The sequence below is a fragment of the Berghia stephanieae genome, chromosome 1 (assembly GCF_034508935.2).
Source record: "Berghia stephanieae isolate SIO BIC M18660-M18661 chromosome 1, UCSD_Bste_1.3, whole genome shotgun sequence".
Taxonomy (NCBI): Eukaryota; Metazoa; Mollusca; class Gastropoda; order Nudibranchia; family Aeolidiidae; genus Berghia; species Berghia stephanieae.
This window is the reverse complement of record NC_088360.1, coordinates 97991011-98013301: the sequence shown is the minus strand read 5'-3', so window position 1 is coordinate 98013301 and position 22291 is coordinate 97991011. Positions and strand designations below refer to the sequence as shown.

The 22291-nt window shown below is 36.3% G+C and overlaps 1 protein-coding gene across 4 annotated transcripts in view; it reads left to right on the top strand.

Moving 5' to 3' along the window:
* Positions 1–22291, top strand: part of LOC144962503 (bone morphogenetic protein 2-like) — a 125039-nt gene that overhangs the window by 93575 nt on the left and 9173 nt on the right. For 3 of the 4 annotated variants that reach the window (XM_078895501.1, XM_078895502.1, XM_078895503.1), the window contains one exon: positions 8174–8986. In XM_078895501.1, coding sequence (XP_078751627.1) covers positions 8174–8986 — 813 coding nt within the window. Of the gene's footprint in view, positions 1–5041; positions 5136–8173; positions 8987–22291 lie in introns of those variants that run through there. The other variant, XM_078895504.1, reaches the window with a different exon arrangement.

The window sequence follows — 22291 nt, the reverse complement described above, 5'->3', positions numbered from 1 at the left end:
GGGTTATAATTCACGTTGATTTGCTAGTATTTCCATTACAACAATCAGGTTTTGTAAAGTCACATGCAGATAGTTTAATTCAGAAAAGTGAGTGGAGCAGGCACTTATGTTGGTAACAACAAGAGATGTAGTGAGTAGGAAAATGCCAGAAGACAATAGAGAATAAAAAAATTTCGCGGCGGTGATGGGGATTTGAACCCGCGACCTTACTGGTACGACAACTCCGCCTGACCGGCGAGAGCGTGACTCTACCGTATGAGCCACGCTCTCACCGGCCAGGCGGAGTTTGTTGTACCAGTAAGGTCGCGGGTTCAAATCCCCATCACCGCCGCCAAAAAAATTTATTCTCTATTGTCTTCTTCATTTTCCAACTCACTTCATCTCTTGTAGATAGTTTACGATTAGAATTACTCCTATAATGATTTAATTTAGAGTTTGTAACAATAATATCGACATTTTAAATAAAAATTCTTTCCTTCATTTGTTACGTGCAGTTTCAAAGCGTTGTGTTTGTCGAATTAACTCGGAGCTGAAAATTGAATTTTTCGTTAAAAGAATTAAACAAAAAACAAACAAACAAAAAAAAAAAAAAAAAAAAAAGAAAAGAGAAAGAAAGGGAAATCATGACGAACAATAATGAAGCATGGATGTGGTTGTTAATTTAAGTGCGTTTTCCATAGTGATATGGAATGATGGAAAGATAAGTAACAAGAAACCCAGGGTAGGGCTAAAGCAGAAAGTCTTCTGAGAATAAACCTAAAAGGGCTAGGCCATACCTATAATATAATAATATAGGTCATGATTCCTATGTGCTTTTCTACTGTTAGTAACGTTTGTACTGGGGCTTGAACCCACGACTTTTGGATCATGATCTGGCGTATATTATTTATGTGTTTTGCATGGTGGCATCACCATCATCAATGTTGCAACCCTTACTACTACTACTACTACTACTACTACTACTACTATTACTACTACTACTACTACTACTACTACTACTACTACTGCTACTACTACTACTACTACTACTACTACTACTACTACTACTACTACTACTACTACTACTACTACTACTACTACTACTACTACTACTACTACTACTACTACTACTACTACTACTACTACTACTACTACTACTACTACTACTATCTACTGCTACTACTACTATCTACTGCTACTACTACTACTACTACTACTACTACTACTACTATACTACTACTTATTATTATTATTATTATTATTATTATTATTATTATTATTATTATTATTATTATTTATTATTTTATTATTTATTATTTTAATTTTTATTACTTTTCTTAACAATTTCAAAGGTGGTTTTTTTTTTGTTTTGTTTTTTTTTTTTAATCCCCCAAAAAACTGACTTTCCTGTCTTCCGTGATTCATTTTTTTTTTCACCCCGGGTTCTAATTTCGATCAACCTTCAGCACGTCGTCCGTGTACGAGTACAATGTGTTGTCTGCGATTCCCTGGGGATAAAATTGTCTTGTTTACATCCGATGATCGTCTGTGTTTACGATAGCGTCACACAGTTAGCAAAGCCCTCCTCTCAGATCCCAGGTCTGGCTTATTTCTGCGACGACGCAACGCAATGCCGCTACGCAAATAATGCGACCGTTTCTGGGACGGGGTTCGAACATCAAACGTGTTTCTCCATGCAGACAATGATAATATTGGCATAGATTATTTTGTAACACAATTTTTTTTCTCCTTTGAAAATCAAAAGATCAAAAAAAAACATAAACTTATTAAACATAAATAAATATTTTTTAAAAATTAAACAAATGTTAAATTACACGATATATTTTTATAAAAGGAAAAAAACAAACCCGAACGAATATAAGAAATATAACTCATGATGTGGAAGTGGGCTGAAGTTAGTCAAAGAAACACACACATTGTGAGTTTGTTGGTGGATGTGCAAGGCGGAGTTAATTAAGAGCGACGCAGCATCTTATTCAAAGCTTGGATATATCTACATAATGATTAAGTGGTCATCTCTTGTCTATTTCACAACAACTGCAGTAGACGGGGTAAGCGTCATTATCTTTTTTTTTTCCCTCTCAATGGGCATTATCTATATTACATTTCCATGTGCTCGAGGTCATTGGTCACATTGGAATATGTGCTCAAAGTGACCCACATAGTGTAAAAGTGTTCACAGTTATTTTTATCACGATAGGTCATTTTGTTCAGCTTGATACATGGTTATGTTTACAACTTTCATAAACAAAGCAGCGTGTTTACATTTCTGAAGAAATAGCCAATCGTAAGACAGCAACAAATCAAGTGATTGATGACTCGGTTGGACGAAAACATGAATATAGATAGTATGCGCTTGGCTAAGAAGTTCATAACATTGCCATCCGGAAGTATAACGGACCAACACACAAAACTGTGTGTATCCATGAACGTTTATAGTCAGGTTAATTCAGTTCAGTGAGCATTACTCATAACCCGGATGGCAAAAAATACTCATAACCCGGATGGCAAAAAACAAAAACAAAGACCTCTGAGTGACGTCATCTTCGAACTATCTATAGATAGTTCAAAGATGACGTCACACGGATCTTTGTTATTGTTTTTTGCCATCCGCGTTTATGAGTAATGCTCACTGAACTGTATTAACCTGACTATAAACGTTCATGGATACACACAGTTTTGTGTGTTGGTCCGTTATACTTCCGGATGGCAATGTTATGAGCTTTTTAGCCAAGCGCATACTATCTATAGATAGTATGCGCTTATAGATAGTATGCGCTTGGCTAAGAAGCTCATAACATTGCCATCCGGAAGTATAACGGTCCAACACACAAACTGTGTGTAACCATGAACTTTTATAGTCAGGTTAATACAGTTCAGTGAGAATCACTCACAAACGCGGATGGCAAAATACAATAACAAAGGCTTGAGTGACGTCAACTGCATACTATCTATAGAAAGCTCCCATTTCTGAATCATGACGCTAAAAATAATCGGTCAAACATTGAGCGTGACATGTGATAAATACATGTGTAAATCGAATTATTTGGTTAAAATGATATGTATGTACTTTGATACACTCACGAATGTCATGCATAGCATGGCGCCGATTACTTCGGGTTACACCGTGACCACGTGGTGTTACTTACAATAGCTTCTCCAAGAAAAAAAAATATTGTCGGCATGTCATCGAGACAGCCATTCGATAGACCATAATATATACAAACACACACACACACACACACACACACATATATATATATATATATATATATATATATATATATATATATATATGTATGTATAAATGCGTTTGTCACCGATTGTGTCCATTGGTTGTGACCAAGACAATGAACAATACTCTTCAACAGTCGTAACGTCACTTCCTTCCCAATGACGCATGGTAACTTAGTAACACTGGCTCTAAACTATCGGAACAATGGCGGACGCTCGTATGAAATAGTTCTCCGGCGAGCATAAAAGCGTATCCAGAGGAAAAAAAACCCCATAAATTTGATCATGTTTTGAATTTTACACATTCTGATCACAAGGCATATGAAAAGTTCTAGCCAGCATGAAAAATAAAAAGTAATGATTATCTTTGTTTAGAACCAAGATGGCCGCCGTTGCCAGGCGGCGTGACATCAGACTATTGAATCGTATTACCGAGGCAATTCATTAGTAAACAATATTTCAAAGGACTCGATGATTCTACAAATGAATGAAACTCACAATCCATACATGTCATAGAAAACAGCAAGCCACACTGGTGAGATTTCTGTCCTATATCATGAGTGGACACTTGTAATTATTACACATTCACTGATCAAGGGACTGAAGCAGTTAACAAACGCATTCACGCAATAGGCTGACATTGGCCAAGAAAATCACGTCACAAATCAAGCTGACGAATAGAAGGAAAAAAGTTGATGTCATTTGTTATAACTTTTAGACGGCCTATTAGTGATTAGTTCTTACTAAATGATCTCAATCAGACTATAAATGTTAAAAGTTACACACAGTATTGTGTGTTGGGTATGTTTTATTTGGCTGGCGGATGTTGTGAGTCTTTTACCTAAACGTATTGCATCAATAAGTCAAGAAAGGGAGGAGTGTGTTGTATTCTCTAAGTTCATCCAATTGGATCAATTGGACTTCAAAGTCCCGGGTTTGAGAGTTTTTGCCAAGATGAGAGTCATTTAAATCGATCGATATTTAAAGGCGAGTTTTCTGGCCAAATTTTTATATATGGGTTTTTTCCTCATTGATCCAGAATACGGCAGAGATAGAATTATTTTGGGTTTTATTTGACATCCAAGATATGACAATAGTTCAGTCTTAAATTTGCTTTCAATGTCTATATTGAAAACGTGTCATTGTTTTCTTTAGCTGCTACTATGTGTGTAGTGAGAAGGAAGAGAACTAAAAACAACATGGGAATCTTTGGTGTGCTGAACATAAAAGGCGAATATAAATACACAGGTCATCCAGAAGTGTGTGATTTTATTTCATGACATTATGTGTAAAATTGTATATAATAATATTTGATATTTTATACGTTTTAACAAATTATGATTAGAAAGAAAAAGAAAATTCCCGTTTTATACGATAAATTTGAGTTTTAATGAGAAAATCCAAACCTCGCGCTGTTTATTTTCCGATATCCGATTCAAATATAACCGGAATTCATTGGATTTTACTGACCTGAAATGTTTGAAACGTCAAAATATGACAAGGGATAATTTCTTTGATTCATTGTTGTACAATGTGATCCATAAGCCATTTGGGTCGTAAAACGTTTATAGAATTGAAAATCAAAATTCAACGGATTGACTGAGATTTTGGGGTATTTTGGTATTATTTATCCTTGTTTTTTCCCCCATTAGCCGCAATTCTTATCCCATTAGGGTGGAACTATTCTGTGTCTTCAAAGCGTAAGAATTGTAAAACAAATTCAGCGGATTGACAGGGAATTTTCAGGGTTTTTGTTGTTTCTTTTTGGTTTTGTGTTATTTTTTTGAGTTGGTCGCCGTAATTCTTATTCTATAAGGTGGATCTTATTCTGTGCCATGAAGTATCGGAAAATGGTTCGAGGCGAGTTCCCAAGGATACTGCGTCTTCATGTGATGGCAAAGGTAAAAGGAAGAAGAAGAAGAAGAAGAAGAAGAAGAAGAAGAAGAAGAAGAAGAAGAAGGAAAGAAAAATCAATTAGAAAACAAACAAATATCCAATTTTAAGAATATTTCTTTTTACGATTTCTAAATGTTTACAATGCTTCATAATGTATTCCAAAAGAAGCTGCATCTTTATGTAGTTGAAAAGTAAAGAAAAAGAATGAATAAATATATATATATATATATATATATATATATATATATATATATATATATATATATATATATATATATATATAGATGTTTTAAGTTTGAACGGCCAACTTGTTTAATTACCAGCTATGCCCGAAAGTCCCCAATGTTACAATCCTAACAAAATTAAGGCCCTAACTGAAGAAACGCAAAATTTTTCTGTTTAAAATTAATCTTACCAACCAGCTCAGACTTAGCAACGTCCCAGGTTTGAGAGGGTTTGTTGTTGTTTGTTTGTTTGCTTTTGGGCCAGGGACTCCTTTGCAAGGCGCCGTGAGCACGTTTCGTGGATACTGTACGGTATAAAGCTCAAGTTATTATAAATTTAACATCCATAACTTCTTTTTTTTCTGATTTTTAAAATATTTTTTTTGGAGGGGGGGGGGGGGCATCAGAATCTGGTTCACCCCGACATTGTACTGTCTTGAGGGGATGGGTCACATTTGTTGTAATTCATCAAAGAAAGGGTCCGTGTCAACTTTAACACACACACAAACACACACACACACAAACACACATGTACACACACGCACACGTACAAACACACACACACACAAACACACGCACACAAACACACGCACACGTACTAACACACACACACACACAATAACACATAATGGTGACCTGTCAACTTAAATCCCCAGCACGTTCACGACATGGGGTCAAGCCCTTCAAACAAACTACGCGGACATTGCAACAACGACTTCATTCAACAAAGGAAAGAAAGAGAAACAAAAATACAATAATAAGATGATATGTTTTATATGTTATGGTTATCGCCATAATAATGTGACATAAAGACTCCAATTGGTATTATTGTGTTGGGCTGATTTATTCGTTCAAAATCAAATTTGTAGAAAATAAATAAAACTAAAAACAAAACAACAACAAAAACAAACAAAAAAACAAAAGAAAACCCAAAAAAAAATATTTTTTAAAATAGACAGCAAAAAAAAAAAAAAATAATTAAAAATAAAAAAGTTCATAAACATACAAACAAAAAAAACAACAACAAAAACAAAATCAAATTCCATGAAAAAAAGTCTGTTTTCTTTTTTTAGGACACTGATAAGGAAAAGATGAATTTCCAAACTCGCTAAGTCCATTATTTTATAACAAAGAGAAAATCGCTTTTTTTTTTTTTTGGAGTGAGTTTAAGAAGAAAATCATATTTAATTTGTGTTCTTTGCCTCCTAGAATAATTGCCCTGAATGTTTTATAAGCTTATCTTTTTCCTGATGGTTCCAATGTGCTCAATTGTATTAAATGAGAGATTTTTTTCTCATTTGTGACCCAGCGTGCGATAGTGGTATTAAGTCAGACGTTCTCCACTTTGTTTTCAAAATGGCGTCAGTAGGTAGGAAAGTAGTGTTGTTATGAATTGTTATTGTGAAATAGAAATGACAAATGTAACACCAAACAAAGCTTTAAAAGATTGTTCATCCCTTTTTTTTTTTTTTTTTTGCATCCTTTGGTGTGTTTTGCATTAAAAAAAAAAAAATAATCCTTCAGAGCCATTCGGCCCATGAAGCCTGAGTTTATCCCGGTTTCTATGGCGTGAAACGGACAATAGCAATTGTTTGCTATCCTTTGGATAGTCGCTAGTCTATCGCAAAGTACTTTCCGCTAAATTTACAGACTCGGCTACCCAATATCTGCTGGGTGGACAGGAGATCAGAAGAAAAAAAATCTCGACTGCACCCGGGGTGGATCTCGGTCCCTTCGCATGTGAAGCGAGTACTCTACCAACTGAGCTATCGGGACCCCGGTATTTTGCATAATTTAAAAATAATTGGTCAATAAATATTAAGTTTTGTAATCCTTTACTTAAAAAAAATTATCAGATATACGAATTTGTAGTTTTTGACAAGGTGGGGGTTATTTTAATCGATCGTTATTTGAAGGTCGAGTTTTCTGACCAAAATTTTAAATGCGTGGTTTACCAGAGTAAATCAGTGCATGCAGTGGTTGCAGTCTATAATCTGAGGACTCAAGATTACAGTTCTCTTTCGACGGACAACATGTCCAAAATATCTTACCTCATAAAAAGGCCACAAGGGCCACAATAGCCGTTGTCACAACGCCACATTACCACATTATCTCATTCATCTGTAGTGTTTCATTCATCCTGTTTGTTGATAAAGTAGAAACCCGAGACGTCCATTTTTATCTGTTTTCGTATATTATATTGAAGCTTACATTCAATTTCACATTGTTATTTAATTGTACTCTTGAGCACGTTACAGTCTCCACGTAGCACGATCCTCTGCGGTTCGCATGAAGTCTGCGTTGCTCTTAAAATCACTCTTGGCCATTCTTAGATTATTTAAATGGGCATGATCTATATTAACTTTCCATGTGCTCAAGGTCATTGGTCACATTGCAAAATTTGCTCAAAATGACCCTCTTAGTGAAAAGTGCTCACAGATTTCGAAATATCTAACATCACGATTCGTAATTTTGTTCAGTTTAACACATTGGTATGATAACAACTTTCACAAGCAAAGCAGAGTGTTTACATTTTAAAAGAAATATCCAATCGTTGTACAGCAACAAATCATGTGATTGATGACTTGGTTGGACGAAAACCTGAATATAGATCGCTCCCATTATGTCATTCTCTGTCTTCCTCTTATTCTCTTTCCTTCTATCATCTCAGATGCTACCAACTTTTCTATTCCATCTCTTCTCCACACATGTCCCAGAAACCGTAACTGCCTCTTTCTGATGGTATCTATCAGTATTCTAAACTAAACTTACTATTGTTAATCAATTAAATATTTTTATTCTATTTTATTCCATTTCAGGTGCCCGGACCATTATGATTCGATCGCCCTGTCGTCTAATCGTGATCCTGTCAACTCTAGCCTCGGTACTACAACTCATTCTCGCTGACAGCACACTACACACTACACACCAACGGCACACACAGATACATCTACAAGAGAAAGAACAACACGTCCCAGCACAAGAACCAATACCTCCCTCATTATCATTCCAGCCATTGTCAGCTTCCTCAATCCCAACCAAAACGTTATCGTCGTCGTCTTCAACATCATCATCACCGCCACCACCATCGTCAACATCATCTTTTTCACCTTCTGAAACATCTTCTTTACACTCTTACGATCCACTATTTTATTTACACGAAGTAGATTCTGATTTATCCAAGGTGGAGAATCATAATCACATATCGAGGACTTCCCAAACCAAAGGATTACAACAACAACATCAACAACAGCAGCAGCAACATCCTCAACAACAACAACAACAACAGCAACAACAACAACAACAACAACTACAACATTCAACACACACCAAACCATCAGCCACTTCGTCAATATCACCACAAAAAGATCTCATCCCACCCAAGAAAAAGCCGTTTAGACTCACAGCGTCCGTCAAGGATAAGAAAGTTCTGGACGCTTTGGAGAAGGCGTTTTTGAAAAATGCGGGCCTTACGGAGAGACCCCGAATCAACAGTCGGATAGCAGTTCCTCAGTATATGTTGGATTTATATAAACAGCAAGTGGAAAGGCCAGGGGGCCCTAGTCATTTTGTTGCCCTGAAAGGAAAAGGCTTGACAGAGGCCAACACCGTCAGAACATTTTTCCACCACGGTAAGAGTTACCTTTTCATGACATTTTTTTTTTTTAATTTTAAAAATCCGATTGGAAAAATCTTAGATTTTATATATAACTCTTCTTCTCTATCCTGTATTCTATCGAGATGGACCAAATTCCAAAAATTGAATTTAGAATAAAAATCGTTAGAATTACAAAATATTGAAGAATGATTATTAGAATTACTAATTGTAGTTGAATTGTGGTTAGAATTACAGATTAGATACTGTGGAATGCCGATTTGAATCACAAATTGTAGTAAAATGACGGTAAGAATTACTGAATGTAGTAGAATGGTCGTAAGATTTACAAAATGTAGTAGAATGAAGGTTAGAATTACAAAATGGAGTAGAATCAAGGTTAGAATTACAAAATGTAGTTGAATAAATGTTAGAATTACAATCTGTAGCAGAATGAAAGTTAGAATTACAAAATGTAGTGGAATGGCGGTTAGAATTACAAAATATAAAATGAAGGTTAAAATTAGAATCGTATTATAACATTTTAATATTCCACCCTCTCCCTAAATTGTAACGCGTAATGATATCAAGTTTAATATAATCATTTGTAATAAAGTAAGAATTTTGAAAAAAAGTGAATAAATAAATAAAGGAATTATCTAGACGTCTAAAAAATTTTGAAAATGTCTTTTACTCAGAGATGACGAAATCGGAATCGATTGAGGGGAAGAATAAAATATTTCTTACACTCTTGCCTTTTCCAAGGACTCAACTATGCGCCGAGCGCGAGGGTCGAACCCAGGACCTTCCGATCCGAAAGAGACTGTCATACCACTAGACCACATAGATAGCCGCACAATACAGCATTTAACTGGTTAAGCAGATCGATATTGAGCCTTGAGCCGGTTATCTATAATAACGTATCAATTCTGTTTGAAGCTGGGGTCGCATTCCATCGACTCTCAGCAGATTGTTTGACGAGAAACGGCGATTAGCTGTTAACCCTTCACAGTCGTCACGGTGGTACAGTTCCTTCCCAAAAGGTGACCCGTCCGTCACTTTAAATGTGACCCATCGTCTCAAAACGGAATTATGTCGGAACGAACCATATGCTTAAAAGACGAATTAAATGTTAAACTGGTCAAAAATGTAAATTGTTGGCATTAGCAACCTAAAATATGGTATCCATTCTCTTCAGTAAAATATACTAACTCAACACAAGTTTGATATTTCTGGCTATAAATTCAGTTTTCAATATTTTAACCAACCCGACATAATACCGATTTGAGGCGAAGGGTCACAAATTATCAGTCATTAGCATTATGTCAGGGTCGAGGTACACTTATATACAGGTCTGATAACCCAATTTTATTATGGGATAGGCTCATTGTTGTAATGGAAATTTAAAAAAAAAAAAAAAAAACGACGCAAGATATTGTCCAGTACAACAATGTTGAACTTGGCCCATAAGGATGTTCGGATGCCAGACCTGCATATATGGAGACGTCGGTCTGGGTGATTTAGATAATGGACGTTGTCTTGAAAGTCGAGAAAAATATGCAAGTTGAACTAAATTCAAATGTTTTATGCAGGAGAATGATACAAATCACCTACGGAGCAAAACCAGTAGATTTCAAATTTCCGGGTGCGGCTATGATGTGGTCTTATAGTATGACACTAGCTTTAGGATCGAGAGCCCCCGGGTTCGAGCCTTGCTCGGCGCATAGTATAGTCCTTGGAAAAAGGCTTTTCACTCACATTCTCTCACCGTACTCATGTGTAAAATGAGTACCAGGCCTTTAACAGTGTTTTCTCTTTCGGAAAAAAAAATTGTAATATCGCCTAAAAGACGTCAGGTCACGTCTCGTTCTACACATTACGTGTTGCTGTTGGTTAGGGACCCTTTGTAAAGCGCTTTGAGCACATTTAGTGGATATTGCGCTATATAAAAGCTCAAGCTCAAGTTTTAAAAAATTATTCTTATGGATAGAACGAAGATGGCGTCACTCATGACTTTGATATTGTTTTCTGCCATCCACGTTTATGAGTAGTTCTCACTAAACTGTATGAACCGGACGATACACAAGTTCATGGTTACACACAGTTTTGTGTGTTGGTCCGTTATACTTCCGGATGGCAATGTTGTGATCTTCTTAGCCAAGCGCATACTATCTATAACATTAAAGTCACCTTTCAGTGTCTGGTTGTTGTATATCCTGAGATAACATCGGATCGACGCCATGGGTTACAAATACAGTTAAAAATCGACCCTCAAGTGATAGTAGTTTCGATTCAGGTAACTCTCATTCCGATCGGGGTAGTTAATCACTTCACAGTTATCGCCCCTTGTGAGATAGAATTCTCCGACTGTTTGTATCATTTGATTTATGGTTCCTCTCAGCTCTATATAATGTAATATATCATAAATAAACTAGATACACATGACATATATATATATATATATATATATATATATATATATATATATATATATATATACAGCCTATTATAACGGATCAACCGTGTTCAATGCGCTTATTTTACTCATGTTACATTATCATTATCATTCCCCAAGTAGGCCATTTAGAACCGTGTATACAATTTCACACGACTCGTCCATTTAAAACTAGCAGTCTTACAATAATAATAATAATAATAATAATAATAATAATAATAATAATAATAATAATAATAATAATAATAATAATAATAATAATAATAATAATAATAATAATAATAATAATAATAATAATAATAATAATAATAATAATAATAATAATAATAATAATAATAATGATATATTCACTCATCCGGTCACTGACCACGCTTACTAAATACTGGACTTTTGGAGGTCAAGAATATTTTTTTTTACCCCTCCAATAACCTCACCCATAGTATTTCTTATCAAAATGCTCTAAAAGGACTACTTATTTATCCCTCTAGTAAACAAGTTGCCAGCCAAAGCTTATGTTTCCTGTCCCAAAAAAATAATTGAGCTTTTATATAGTGCAATATCCACTAAACGTGCTCAAAGCGCTTTACAATGGGTCCCTGGCCAACAGCAACATTTAACATGAAGAACTGGACATGACGCCTGTTAGGCGATATTACAATTTCTTTCGGAAAGAGACAACACTGTTAACGGCCAGTTACTCATTTTACACCCGAATGCGCTACACAAAAGCTCATGTTGATAAAAAGTTGAAGGTTGAAGTTTGAGGATTATTTATCATGCATGTAAATATCTTTATTATTCTTTATTCTAGAGATGTCAATCATTGTGAGGTTTTAATTAAACTAACAATGATGGACATCTAAAGAATAAAGAATATTTCATATTTCATATCATTCAAATACTAAACTATTCACTTTTCGGGGTCAGAGGTTCATCGCAGCATTATATACCATTTTGAGGCGGTGAGTCGCAAATTTGGGTGTGGGGCGTGAGGTGTTGTGGAACGTGGAGATAGATATTGTGTGGAGTGTGTTGACAGACCTGGAACACGAGACCGGAGTGGTTTTGAGATAATGGAAATGCAGGGCTGCCAACTGTACGCCAAAAAATATATTTGAAAAAAAAAAAAAGAAAAGAATAAAGGCATATTTGATTGCTATGCTTTTTATTTTTTTTACCTTTGTAAGATTGTACGCTTTCTCTCTCAGATTTCTATGGGGTTTTTTTTCTTTTCTCTTACGAGAATTGAATATGAATCAAATATAAAACATTTTATGTGAAAGCTTTTGTTTTTGTTTTGTTTTTAAGGGTTTTGCGGCGCTTGCAACACATTTGGGTCATATCAGCGTCAAAATATGAGAAAGCTTAATTTTATGCTGGGGTTTGATGTTTGTTTTTGTTTTTTACATTTTTAAAATGGCGTTTTCCATCCATCCTCCTGCAATGTATATTTATTTATCACCAATTGTTGTTTGATAAGTTTGAAGAATCATAAATTTTGTTTCCTAGTTTTCCTTAAAAATTAATAAACAAAAATGAATCTTAACAGATTCAAAAAAAAAAAAGAACAAAATACCAAACACGGAACGTTTCAGTCTCAAAACCCTTCTTCAGCCAACAACCAAAAAAAAAAAAAAAAACAAAGACATAAATGCATTATTAATAAATTCCAAATTGACGACAGAGAAATGTTGTAGGTCCTCTCTGTTGAAGAGAGTTTTCCTTAATTAAGCTTTTGAAATTACATTAACTTTTTATTAGAATTATTTATTTCCAAAATTACTCAATGACAAAGAATAAGACTACTAAGGCTAACATTTTCAAATTGGTTACCTTCTTTCCTCCAAATGTTACACTTTTTTTTTGTATTCAGAAAAGTGAGTGGAGCACGCACTTATGTTGATAACAACAAGAAATGAAGTGAGTAGGAAAGTGCCAGAAGACAATAGAGAATAAAAAAATTAGCAGCGGTGATGGTGGTTTGAACCCGCGACCTTATTGGTACGACAACCCCGCCTTGCCGGTGAGAGCGTGACTCTACCGTATGAGCTATCCACTTTTTCTTGTACTGAGGTTGGCAGCCCTGATGACTGGTACAAGACTAACCTATTTTCCCCGTTTATTTTTGGCTTTAGTTGGAATGATGAGGACTTTCTTATCGTGTGAAAAGGGGGTAATGAGGAGACATTTGGAATCGGTCGATCTTTTGGGTGGGGTGAGTTAATTAATGGTCTTGGAGCTGTAGTTAAATGAACAAAGAGATGGACGAGGGGAGGAGGAGGAGGAGGAGGAGAAGTTGGAGAATAATAATAATAATAATAATAATAATAATAATAATAATAATAATAATAATAATAATAATAATAATAATAATAATAATAATAATAATAATAATAATAATAATAATAATAATAGTAATAATAATGTTGATGATGATGATGATGATGATGATGATGATAATGAGGAGGAGGAGGAGGAGAAGAAGAAGAAGAAGAAGAAAAGAGAAGGAGGAGGAGGAGGAAGTCAAATTGGTATTATGTTGTGATAAAGTAGAAGCGAAAAAGTGACAGTAAAGTTAAACCGATCCGGACCATGAAAGATTGGGCATATTATGTTCTTGTTGAAAGCATATTATCATTCACTTTATTCTTTTTTCAAGTGTCATATTTTTGACAATTCACTCAATTTACAATATTTATCATTGCATAAATACTAACGAAAGAGTGATGATGGAAAGGCTTCGGATTGGAACAAAACATACAATGGACGTTTCGAGTACAAACCCTTCGTCAGTACAACAATAAACAAATGAACGTGGAAAACAAACAAAATGAAATGGAGTATCTATAACTTGTATCGTCTGTACTCAATGGTGGTTGGAGTGTGAATTTTTAATTCAGAAAAGTGAGTGGAGCAGGCACTTCTGTTGATAACAACAAGAGATGAAGTGAGTAGGAAAGTGCCAGAAGATAATAGCGAATAACAAATTTTCGCGGCGGTGATGGGGGTTTGAACCCGCGACCTTACTGGTACGAGTGTGAATGAAACGTTGGCGTGGCGTGCGTTAGTGAGTAGAGAGTCCCCGGGGTGTGATTGGAATGTTAAGGACAGGTCAGCGTGTAAGAGAGACGGAAACGTATCCCACATAATACCATTTTGGGACGATGAGTCACATTTGGTATTCAATGCTGAGGACAATTAGTGTTATCTGTCTTGGAGTTTGTCGTGGGAATACTTTTGGATCTTCCCCAGGGCACACTAGCCTTGATCTTCCCCAATTTCCATGAATTTTCCAGTTCACGGCGCCGTAAAAGTTAAATTGAAAATGGAAAGGCTTCTTATAGGAACGAATTTTTAATTCAGAAAAGTGAGTGGAGCAGGCACTTATGTTGGTAACAACAAGATATGAAGTGAGTAGAAAAGTGCCAGAAGACAATAGAGAATAATTTTTTTTTTTTTTTTCGCGGCGGTGGTGGGGTTTGAACCTGCGACCTTATTGGTACGACAACTCCGCCTGGCAGGTGAGAGCGTGGCTCTACCGTGTGAGCTATCCACGAACACAAAAATATTCGTTTCAAACCCAAAGTCATTTCTAGATCCCTCTCTCACCCACTTCTTGAGATCGCCGATTCGTTCACCACCATCGCGAAGTAATTTTGACCAGCAGTTAAGCTTAATAGCCAATATTCTCATCACAAACATATAACATAGAAACGATTGAGACATTGAGTATGCTCCGGTGTATGGGGTGAATTTTTAATTCAGAAAAGTGAGTGGAGCAGGCACTTATGTTGGTAACAACAAGATATGAAGTGAGTAGAAAAGTGCCAGAAGACAATAGAGAATAAAAAAAAATTTTCCGCGGCGGTGGTGGGGTTTGAACCTGCGACCTTATTGGTACGACAACTCCGCCTGGCAGGTGAGAGCGTGGCTCTACCGTGTGAGCTATCCACGAACACAAAAATATTCGTTTCAAACCCAAAGTCATTTCTAGATCCCTCTCTCACCCACTTCTTGAGATCGCCGATTCGTTCACGATTAAAAAATTTTTTATTCTCTATTGTCTTCTGGCACTTTTCTACTCACTTCATATCTTGTTGTTACCAACATAAGTGCCTGCTCCACTCACTTTTCTGAATTAAAAATTCACCCCATACACCGGAGCATACTCAATGTCTCAATCGTTTCTATGTTATATGTTTGTGATGAGAATATTGGCTATTAAGCTTAACTGCTGGTCAAAATTACTTCGCGATGGTGGTGAACGAATCGGCGATCTCAAGAAGTGGGTGAGAGAGGGATCTAGAAATGACTTTGGGTTTGAAACGAATATTTTTGTGTTCGTGGATAGCTCACACGGTAGAGCCACGCTCTCACCTGCCAGGCGGAGTTGTCGTACCAATAAGGTCGCAGGTTCAAACCCCACCACCGCCGCGAAAAAAAAAAAATTTTATTCTCTATTGTCTTCTGGCACTTTTCTACTCACTTCATATCTTGTTGTTACCAACATAAGTGCCTGCTCCACTCACTTTTCTGAATTAAAAATTCACCCCATACACCGGAGCATACTCAATGTCTCAATCGTTTCTATGTTATATGTTTGTGATGAGAATATTGGCTAGTAAGCTTAACTGCTGGTCAAAATTACTTCGCGATGGTGGTGAACGAATCGGCGATCTCAAGAAGTGGGTGAGAGAGGGATCTAGAAATGACTTTGGGTTTGAAACGAATATTTTTGTGTTCGTGGATAGCTCACACGGTAGAGCCACGCTCTCACCTGCCAGGCGGAGTTGTCGTACCAATAAGGTCGCAGGTTCAAACCCCACCACCGCCGCGAAAAAAAAAAATTTTTATTCTCTATTGTCTTCTGGCACTTTTCTACTTATAGGAACGATACTGACAATGGACGTGTCGGCGGGTACAAACCCTTCGTCAGCACAACAATACAGAAATTAACGCGGAAAACAAATGAAATAAAATGCAAAATAACTTGTATCGTCTGTACTCAATGGTGGCTGCAACTGCAAATTTATTTTGCATTTTTTCCACGTTAATTTGTGTATTGCTATGTTGACGAAAGGTTTGTACCCGAAACGTCCATTGTGTGTATCGTTCCTATACGAAGCCTCCATTTTCACTCTTTTTCGTTGGTATTTTCACGATCACAGGCTTCAGACAACTCCTACCATTTTCTACTTTTCCGTAAAAGTTTGGAAATCGAAGAAAATTGATTTTAAAATTCTATAGATAGTATGCGCTTGGCTAAGAAGCTCATAACTTTATAGTCGGGTTAATACAGTTCAGTGAGCATTACTCATAAACGCGGATGGCAAAAAACAATAACAAAGACCTGAGTGACGTCATCTTCGAACTATCTATACACGGCGGTTGCAGTTGTGAGCTGTATGGCGTTTGATAATATAAAGGCCCACGTCCCAAAGAACAAAGGAAGACATTGTACATTTTTGTTTAATATTAAATAATTTTGTCTGAACATTCGGGTCTAGCTCCTTTATAAAGAGATTCAGTAAATTGTTTTCATTCTTTATCTATAAATTTTTGGCTTGACATTAGCCGTAAAGCAGACTGTAATTCCAAAAAAGAGACGTTATATGGAGAGAAAAAAAAACGAACACATTATAAACATCTTTGAAATATCGTATCGTATCTTTTCATTTAAGAGCTAATATGTGACCCCTCGCCTCAAAACGGTATTATGTTGGGTTGGTTAAAATGTTGAAAATTGAATTTATAGCCAGAAATATCAGACTTGTGTTGAGTTAGTATATTTTATTGGAGAGAATGGATACCATATTTTAGGTTGCTCATGTCAAAAATTTATATTTTTGACCAGTTTAACATTTAATTCGTCTTTTAAGCATATGGTTCGTTCCGACATAATACCGTTTTGAAACGATGGGTCACATATGTTATAAAACCATTTACATGCTCTCTGTAACTTTTATGCATAGATACAATTATCAATTATATAAACAGCATTCAACGTTAACTGATGATATTGAGTATTAAATATATAACAGACAAATAAGTGTCATAGTCAATATCCGTAGTATAATTAACTATTAAATGTCGATCGATTAAAATAGCCCTCCCCTTGTCAAAAACTCTCAAACATTGGACTTCCTTGTAAGTTTTCAGGGTTTGTTTTTTTTAAACAAGATGAGGGTCATTTTAATGAATCGATATTTAAAGGACGAATTTTCTTGTCAATTTTTTAAAAAATGTCTGTTTTCATTGTACGTCAGAAAACTAGCTATAGAATAGATTCTTATTACAAAGCACTTACGTGCCAAAACCATCACACAGGGCCAATCCTTGGGCATAGCTGTAATCTGGAGCCGTGTCAATGAGGATATCCTTGTCCATACATCATCTCTCAGAGATTATATTATTAGATGTGTGACATATATGATGCTGTATCTATGTTTTGTATGTGTGTGTGTATGTGTGTGTGTATGTGTGTGTGTGTGTGTGTGTGTGTGTTTATTAGAACAATGTGTTGGTTTTGGCTGGCTTCCCCGTTCATTCATTACTATCTGGTATAATAATAATATGGTATATAAAAGCAAAAACTGAATTGTTGTATACGTAATTGTTAATAAGAACGATACTACTGTATTTTGACTAAACTCTTTTATTGTATATTTTAGCAAACAAAACACACACAAAAACCAAAGCAACAAACAAACAAACAAACAAATGAAAAAAATACTTCTCATGTGATGACACAGTATCTCAATTCCAAATTTTGTTGTGTTGAACGTAGCCTTCTTTCACCCATAACCTGACACTGACCAATCTAATGACGTCAAAATACAAGGCCAGACCACCGAAAGAAAGCAAATCGTGAGTTGTATTCAGTAGTTCAACCAATGGGATTATTTTATACTTGAGCACACACTAGTAACGGCCATCCACTAGACAGTGCACTCGCCTAAAAAAGACGTCAAAATACAAGTTCGAGTGTCAGGCCATAGCCTTGTTAACTTATCGCCTTCGTTAATTTAAATTGACACAAGGACCTTAGCAATCATAAACTCATCGCCTGACCGTGGCCTTCGTAAACTCATGGCCTGATACTAACCCCCAAATGACGTCAAAAGAAAAGTCTTTGGCCACAAAAGAATACAATTCATGAGCAGTTTAACCAATGAGATCAGTCGTTTCCTTGAGCTCGACTATGGACAACTCACTAGGTGGTCCACAAAAGTTTAAAATGACGTCAAAATATGGGTCTTAGTATGTCTTAGTGTCAGTCAATAAGTAAACGATGGCTACGGCCTGACCCTAACAAAAATAACGACGTCAAAAGACAAGTCTTCGGCCACAAAAGAAAACAAATATTGAGTTGTATTCAATAATTTAACCAGTGACATCCTTGGCCACTACTAACGAAAACTCCACTAAGCGCTATACAAACCTAAAAATGACGTCAAAATGAAAGTCTTTGTGAATCTTAGCGTAGACTTTTGTCAGACTATAAGTTAACGATGGCTCCGAGGACTAGGACTTTGACGTCTTTATTTTAGATTTGTTTACCGCAAAGTGAGTTGTGATCAAGGAAACAAATTATGATCCCAATTGTTGAACTATTTAATACAACTCACGATTTATCTATTTCATTTGGTGTTTTGGCCTTGTACTTTTGACGTTCTTTTTTTGGTCAGTGTCGGGCAATGAGTTTACGAAGGCTTTGGTCAGGCCATAGCCTTTGCTAACTTAAAGCATGACAATAGGAGTTGTATTTTGATGACGTCATTTTTAGGTCAAAAAACTTTACATTTTTTTTCTTCGACATCTATCTCACATGATACCGCTTAGAGATGATAGCTCATAATTAATTGTAACTGCCTCTCCGTTTTGAAACACATACACACATACACACACACACAAACACACACACACATACACACACACAGAGAGAGAGAGAGAGAGAGAGAGAGAGAGAGAGAGAGAGAAGATGCTAAAAGAAAGAGAGTTCAGAAAGAAAGAAGAAAAAGAAGTCAACATTATTCAAAACTATCATCATTATGGACAGTTAAATAGTCTTTCTTTCTACTCCACTTTCTTCATTTGTCTGCATAATAAATAAACAGTTAGCATTCATGAGCCCCTCGCAAATCCGACTTTATGGGACCTTCAGAACGTGTGTGTGGTTCCCGCCCGACTCCAACTCGCCTCAGGTGGGCCCCTTAAAATGGCTTTATTGCATGCTCCACTATTATCTATTTGCAAAACTGACGTTATAGTAGTAGTAACAGTCAAACAGTCCCTTACTGTTGTTACCGAACTTGACGCATGTCACTGCTGTACTCTGAAAAAAAAAAAGAAACAAAAAAAAAAAAAAAAAAACACCACATAAAAATATTTGGCCAGAAAACTCGTCCGCTCTAAATATCTGAAAAAGTGTGTATGAAACAGTCTGTGCCGGACAAAGCAAGAAAGACAAAATACATGGAAAAAAAAATCTGTTTTTATCGATCTCCTCTCGGGATTTTTCTTGTATAGATAGTATGCGCTTGGCTAAGAAGCTCATAACATTGCCATCCGGAAGTATAACTGACCAACACACAAAATCGTGTGTGTCCATGAACGTTAATAGTGGGGTTAATACAGTTCAGTGAGCACTACTCATAAACGCGGATGGAAAAAAGCAATCACAAAGACCTGAGTGACGTCATCTTCGAACTATCTATATTTCATTCTTGCTTTGTCTAGCACTGTTTCATACAAACTTTTTTTTCCCCAGTTCCTGCTCCCTAATGTGTCTCTTCCAACAATCGATCGATTCAAATGCAGCTATATGGTCCAGTGGTATGGCACTCGCTTTCGGAACGAAAGGTCCTGGGTTCGAGCCTCGCTCGGCGCATAGTTGATTGAGTCCTTGGAAAATGCTCTTTATTCACATTCTCTCATCGTACTTAGGTGTAAAACGAGTATTTGGCTGAAAAAATATTGTAATATCACATTACAGACGTCATGTTCGTCCTAAATCATAAGTGTTGCTGTTGGCCATGGAGATCCTTGTGAAGCGTTTTGAGCACATAATTTAGTGGATAGATAGTGCGCTGTATAAAAGTTCACGTTTTTTTTATCTCTATTATTAAGGAGCCTTAGAAGGTGAAGGTCCAAGATTGGGAGAATGAGGTGGATGCAGTCGTAGCCATCGTTATGTTATAGATAGAATGCGCTTGGCCAAGGAGTTCACAACATTGCCATCCGGAAGTATAACGGACCAACACACAAACTCTGTGTAATCATGAACTTTTATAGTCTGGTTAATACAGTGTAGTGAGGACAACTCACAAACGCGGATGGCAAAACCAATAACAAAGGCCTGAGTGACGTCATCTGCATACTATCTATAGCCTGACGCTGAAACCCAAAAAGACTGGCATTTTGGCGTCATTATTTGGTTTTTGCACCGCCTAGTGAGTTGTCGTTAGTAGAGCTCATGGAAACAAGTGGTCCTATTGGTTGAACAATTGAATACAACTGACGATTTGTTTTCTTTTGTGGCCAAAGACTGGCCTTTTGACGTCATTTTTTGGTCAGTGTCAGGCTATAACTTTACGATGGCTACGCTACTATGCAGCAGACAAGCCCATTCAAAAAACGTTTAATAATCCATCTCAAACCATTAACCAGTAGATTTTTGACCAGTCAAAACATGGAATTTGTGACACATCTTCACTCGTGCTCGGACAAACATAGTTTGTTGTTTATAAACAATAATGTAAATGAATTCGACATTTTTCTCTGATCATTGTTTTGTTTTCATACCGACAAATGGGTGATTAGTTATCACACTATTTTCTCGACCATAATATTATAAACGTTTAAGTTTACACATAGATTTCTGTGTTGGTTCTATAGATAGTTCGAAGATGACGTCACTCAAGCCTTTGTTTTTGTATTTTGCCATCCGCGTTTGTGAGTGATACTCACTAAACTGTATTACCCCGACTATAAAAGTTCATGGTTACACATGGTTTTGTGTGTTGGTCCGTTATACTTCCGGATGGCAATGTTATGAGCTTCTTAGCCAAGCGCATACTATCTATTGATCATGCGGTAAAACAGTGGTTATTTTACTTAGACACATACCATCAATAGTAAAATATGTGTAGTTTGCTCGGCTTACCAATCACTGTCATTGTTTACATTATGACGACTGTCCGAGAGGCGTGGTTATCTAAGTGTCTATAGATAGAACGAAGATGGCGTCACTCAGGTCTTTGTAATTGTTTTTTGCCATCTATGTTTTTGACTAATTATCACTTAACTGTATTAACCAGACTATAGCGTTCATGGCTACACATAGTTTTGTGTGTTGGTCCGTTTTATTTCCGGATGGCAATGTTGTGAGCTTCTTAACCAAGCGCATACTATCTATTCTCGATCCAAGAGGATTTCATAAGCACAATAAGTCTCCGTTTATACGAATTCCGGCTTCAAGCATGATCCTGCTATAGATAGAATGCGCTTGGCCAAGGAGTTCACAACATTGCCATCCGGAAGTATAACGGACCAACAAACAAACTCTGTGTAACCATGAACTTTTATAGTCTGGTTAATACAGTTTAGTGAGAACAACTCACAAACGCGGATGGCAAAAACAATCACAAAGGCCTGAGTGACGTCATCTGCATACTATCTATAAGTAAGATCGGAGGCCGAAACATAATCTTTTTTTTTTTTTTTTTTTTTTGCTTTACACATTTACCCCATATTATATTAAGCACGCTCAGAGAAAGAAACTGATTTCAACCCCAAGGACCGTGCCTATAACAGGAGATTACTGCATTATGTGACCAAACCTCTCAGAACGGTGTTATTCAAAGATGAGACCCAAGTGTCAGAAAA